At 42.2% G+C, this 6,059-nt stretch overlaps 1 protein-coding gene across 1 annotated transcript; it reads left to right on the forward strand.

The window, feature by feature from the left end:
- The first annotated feature begins 2,924 nt into the window (after positions 1 to 2,924).
- Positions 2,925 to 4,947, forward strand: LOC127880951 (uncharacterized). The gene is made up of 3 exons (XM_052428502.1): positions 2,925 to 3,741; positions 3,785 to 4,369; positions 4,757 to 4,947. Exons 1-3 carry the CDS (start codon positions 2,925 to 2,927, stop codon positions 4,945 to 4,947), a joined length of 1,593 nt encoding a protein of 530 aa, XP_052284462.1.
- Positions 4,948 to 6,059: the final 1,112 nt, after the last annotated feature.

Here is a 6,059-nt window from a genome sequence, read left to right on the forward strand (position 1 = left end):
GGTGAGACGAAGGATTTAGATCTACATTTAGAAATAGCTTATTCTTGTTATTGATGTTCAGAATGTGCGTGCCTATTTGGATGTGAAATTGTGTGTGTAGAACATATTCATGAGTGTGTATCTTGGTTCAGTAGTCTATTCGAATTGTTTTGCTTTGGGATTTAAGGTAACGTAAGGGTATTTTCTTTGATGAATAAACTTTGTCTTTGTTATTTTATCAAAGAAAGCATATTCAGTAAGAATAACCCGTTTGCAACAAGTGTTTCAATAATTAATAGAATTATGACGCATTATCTTGTGCTGGGTCACAAACTACATGATGTGAAGGCTAGACCTAGACGCCATCGAAATCTGCAGCGTCCATGAAAAAAAGGCCAGTATAGTTGTTTTGTCAATTTGATAATTTATGTTTAGAACGACTCTGTGTGTGAATCTACATGTACATTTATGTTGAAATAGACATCAGTTTGACAGGAGCAATCGCCGCCATATTGGATTTTGATCATTTTCTTTGAAAATAAAATGAATTATATTAAAGTAAAATCTTCTTTTGGCGGTCGTAATGTGTTACAATTTTGCATGCTGCGTTAAATTGAATCGAAGCATATGGTGATATTTTTCTCGTTTTAGTTTTTGTGTGAATTTTTTAAAGACTATTTTGCGTACCACAACAAATACATTCTATACCACTACGCATGGTTGCATTCGTTAGATTTTAAGCGCTTTTAAGAATGAATTAGATTATTGTTAAGGTTATTAGATCTATTTATGTAAAATGTCACGTTGAAAAAAAGATCGGCTCGAACACCGAAAGCGCTCGCCAAGGCTCGCGCTCCTAGCGTTCTAAGCCTCGCAACATAAACTTCACTGTATTCAACGCTAACCTAGTATTCTCTATATGTATTTTCCGCTAATATCTATAGATGGCTAGACCGTTAAGCTCTGGTTGCTGGTTAAAGTGGCATTGTTTTAATAAAACAACTATAGCGCCAAAAAACCCGCCGGATATGGCGATACTTTGATCACAGATGGCACTTCGATAACATAGAACAACACACGCCACGCACGAGAGGGGAGTTCTTCAGCTATATTACATTTATGTTATTATTTGGTTGTCCAACACGGAAAAGTGTTTGGCCGATAAATGAAATAGCACTTCGTGTTGCGTAAAAAGACATTCCCGGCAGAACGGTTGATTATATACTTGTATATATAAACGACGATACAATCCCATCGATAAACAGCATGAATTGGATGATCAGTACATATTTCAACTAAACTTAAATATTTCGAAATAAATCAGAACGTGCTTATTATTCGAAATAAACGATCAATATGCCCACTAATGTTTCGCCGTGTTGCATTTAAGTTTACTAACGTATTTGAGGAAATTCAAATGTTTTAAGATTCGGCTGCAAAATTTTCATGGACACTTCTTTAACGATCATTTCAATGACAAGTGTACTTTTATTTCCGATTACTTGACACTTTTTACAATATATAACACACTCTTTTTAGTAAATCAGAAATGGAAAATTCGCTGTGGGATATTGATATAAGCCTTGTTCTGAGAAAACTGAGCTTAATGCATGTGCATAAAGTGTCATACCAAGATTAGCCTGTGCAGTCCTTTCCGCTTGATTTTCGGTAAGGAGGGACTTCCTTGAAACTTAAACTTCCATAAATGCGGAAAGAGTCGTCCCTGATTAGCATGTGCGGACTGCACATGCTTATCTGGAATGACACTTTACGCACATGCATTAAGCCCAGTTTTCTCAGAACAAGGCTCATATTGTTACAGGTAATACAAACGCAATCCAGTTTCGCTGTGAAGACTTAGTTCTATATAATTTGAAGTAAGGCACGTGTGGCCTTTGACACAATGCTCCACAATTTCTGACTATGTTCTATTTGCAGGTGCTGTACAATAAAAGAACTGATAATTCGGCAAAGTATTATTGTTAATGGGTTCAGATCCTGTTAAAGACAAAAAAGGAATGCATTTGAACGAAGAAGTATTTTTTTCCATAATATTATATGTTAACATTTCTTTTTCCCAGCATCAGTGTTTTCCGATATAATTCAAATGTCTTATCCATGTTTCTTTTTAGTCGACAAATAAAGTGATTAAAGGTCAGTTGAGATTCACTGCGAGCAAATGTTATCGTTGCGTATAGGGAAGTGATCTATATGAGCAAATATCTAAATAAGGAGAGTTTTAATTGGCTTACCTTTTTTAATTTTGTGGCTACGCATCTTGTTCATGATTTGATTCTAATGAACAGCAACGACATATGATTTTTTTAAGAACAAATCTGTATCTGCCGCTTAAAGACCCCCTTCCCTCCCGTTACCTAGAGCACTGCTATAGATAAAATTAAACACGATCGTGTTGATCCACAACTCCGCCATAGACGGTCCTAAGCCCGTTTGCGAAAGGAGAAACGGATGGGCGTGGGGCTAGCAAGCCAACCCTGTAAAAACAAATCCCGCTACAGATACCGCAACAATTACGACACAACGATTGCCTGGTTGGGAAGACTCCTCTTTAGTGAGGTACATGACGCATGCTGTTGAAAGCCTTCAGGAAGCCAGCCCGCCGACAAGCCTTCTTACGACCAAGGCCAAGACCAGGATAGGGACATGGAACATCAGAACCCTATATGAGAGTGGTAAATCAGCGCAAGTCACCAGCGAGATGAGACGATACAACATCAAAGTTCTTGGACTATGTGAGACCCGATGAAATGGGAGCGGTCAGACCAGATTATCTTCGGGGGAAACCATAATTTATTCCGGACACGAAGAAATGGAACACGACCACACCCAAGGAGTTGCACTACTGTTGACGCCGGAAGCTACGAGAGCGCTGATGGCGTGGGAACCCGTCTCACCACGACTCATGGCAGCCACGTTCAACTCCAATGGAAGAAAGATCACCATCATACAGTGCTATGCGCCAACCAACGAAGGAAGAAGAGAAGGAAGACTTCTACAGTTGCTTGCAGTCACTTTTAGACAAGACCCCGCGCTTAGACATGAAAATCGTAATTGGCGACCTGAACGCAAAGGTGGGTGACGACAACACAGACAGAGAACACATCATGGGCAGGCATGGGGTAGGTACCTGTTATGAAAACGGTGAGTTGTTTACAGACTTTTGTGCATTCAACGATTTAGTCATAGGTGGCAACATCTACCCACACAGAAGGATCCACAAGACCACATGGACTGCACCAGATGGGAAGACGGAAAACAAAATTGATCCCTTCACCATCGACCGCAAATGGAGACTAAGTGTGCTGGACGTAAGTGCGAAGCGCGGAGCCGACGCAGCCACCGACCATCAGTTGCTCGAGGCAACGCTGAAGACCAAGTTGAGATCCTTCTGTGACTCCTCAGGAAGGCCACACCATAAGTTCAACATCCAGTTTCTGAAAGACAATAAGAAAGCAGAGGAGTTCACCTGTGAAGTCAGTAACAGGTTTGAAGCGCTGACAGAGTTGACCGAAGAGACGGTAGAGAACCACTGGATAGAGTTACAGAAAACCTGGAAGAATGCCTGCACCAAAGTTCTTGGGAGGAGAAAAATAGAACAGAATGAATGGATGACGAGTGGATCATGGGAGAAGATAAAGAAGAGGAGGGAACTGAAGCAGAAAATCAATAGGAGCTGCGACCAACAGCAGAGGACAGACCTCAGAGCACAGTATTTGGAGGTGAACCGGGAGGTAAAGAAGAGTGCGAGACCGGACAAAGAACAGTTTGTGCACAACCTGACCAGCATCGAAGCAAAACAATAAGAAGAGAGTGTACGAGATCACACGGGCCTTGTCAGGGAAGAGCTTCAACCCAAGTAAACCGGTGAAAGACAAGAATGGCAGAGTCATCACAAGTGACGAGGCACAGAAAAGACGGTGGGTGGAACATTTCCGGGAAATCCTTAACCGTCCACCACCAGAAGCAGTGCCCGTAATACCACCAGCGGAAGAGCCCCTCAACATCAACACCAATCCACCAACCAAAGCTGAGATCATCAAAGCCATCAAGATGCTGAAACATGGCAAGGCAGCAGGTCCTGACGGCTTCACTCCGGAAGCTCTCAAGACAAATGCAACAGCAGCAGAGATTCTACACCCTCTCTTAGTGAAGATATGGGAGCAGAAACAAGTGCCGGCCGACTGGAAGTTTGGGCACTTGGTAAAACTTCCCAAGAAAGATGACATCTCCCAGTGCAACAACTGGCGAGGTATCATGTTGTTGTCCATCCCCAGCAAGGTGCTTACCAGGATCATCCTAGAGAGATTGAAAGTGGCAATAGATATGAGGCTTAGAGCAGAGCATGCAGGGTTTAGGCAAGATCGATCATGTACAGACCATATCGCTACTATGCGCATCATCAACGACCAAGCCATCGAATGGCAGTCTCCGCTGTACACAACTTTTGTGGATTTTGAAAAAAGCATTCGATAGCGTCGACATGGAAACTATCTGAAAGCTGATGCAGCACTATGGAATCCCACAAAAGCTCATAATATCACCCAGCAGCTTCATGAGGACTCATATTGCCAGATTATTCACAACGGGAAGCTGACAGACCCCTTCGCAGTGAAGACAGGAGTGAGACAGGGTTGTATGCTCTCGCCGACAATTTTCCTGATCATCATAGACTGGATCATGAGAAGTACCACTGAGGGCAGCAACACTGGCATCCAGTGAACCTTCACCAAACACCTAGAGGACCTGGATTTTGCAGACGACATCAGCCTCCTGCCCCACAAACAGCAGCACGCACAGTCGAAGCTAACCCGACAAGCGGAGGAGGCAGAAAAGACCGGCCTGAAAATCAACATCAAGAAGACAGAGGTGATGCGCATGAACAACCGACAACAACAGCCACTACAGCTGCAAGGAGAAGACCTAGTGGAAACCGACCACTTTGTCTAGCGTGGTTAACATTGATGGCGGCATAGACGACGATGTTAAGAGCAGGGTTAACAAGGCAATGGTAGCGTTTAACAACCTGCGTCCCATCTGGAACTACAAGACCTTATCCCAACGTCACAAAGTCCGCATCTTCAACACCAATGTGAAGGCAGTCCTCCTCTATGGGTCCGAAACATGAAGGGTAACTTACGCCATCACCAACAAGTTGAAGACTTTTGTAAACAGCAGGCACCGTATCATCAACATCAGATGGCCTGAGGAGATCTCAAACACAGACCTATGGAGGAGAACCAACCAGAAACCCATCAGCCAAGACATCAAGAAAAGGAAATGGGGGTGGATAGACCACACACTGCGCAAACCAGCCGACAACGTCACGAGACAAGCACTTGACTGGAACCCACAGGGAAAAAGAAAAGTGGGACGGCCCAAGCAGTCGTAGAGAAGGTCTGTCGAGAGCGAGATGAAAGACGCCGGAATGTCGTGGACGCAGCTGAAGAGGGCGGCCCAGAACATAGTGCGCTGGCGAAGTGTTGTTGCGGCCTTATGCTCCACTGGGAGTTTACGGAATATGTCAAGTAAGTCAAGTGTTGATCCACATGATCCCTTGTATTATCATCTCTCTAAATCTCAAGATAGCACTAACGATGAATTCATTGTGTAGACTAGTTTGTTCATAAGTCACTTGAAATATATTTCTTCAGATAAAGATAATTAGATTTTATTTAAAAAATATTTATCTCATATATAATATATTGATAATAATGTGTTGTTGTTGTTTTAACGAACAACGCCATTGGTTATATTTCACATGTGTTTGTAATTAAGTTATGCATAGATTTCCAATATATCGCGCTTGACTATGCATATTGGTTTCTTACTTCAAAATGTTTGGTAAGAATAGCCATTATATACAGAAATACATTTAATTTAGAAGATGAAACTCTGATATCAGAGCGTCCTTTTTTGTTTCAAGTCTCCGTTATCCGAAGTGTCCTTTATCTTGAATCAAAGTATCAAGATTATCACCTCTTAAAACATGCTCTACCTTCGTTTATATTCTATATGTAAAACTTTCAAATTTTCAGTATTAGGACCACAGTGATTACTCT

Source organism: Dreissena polymorpha, chromosome 1 (assembly GCF_020536995.1).
Source record: "Dreissena polymorpha isolate Duluth1 chromosome 1, UMN_Dpol_1.0, whole genome shotgun sequence".
NCBI lineage: Eukaryota > Metazoa > Mollusca > Bivalvia > Myida > Dreissenidae > Dreissena > Dreissena polymorpha.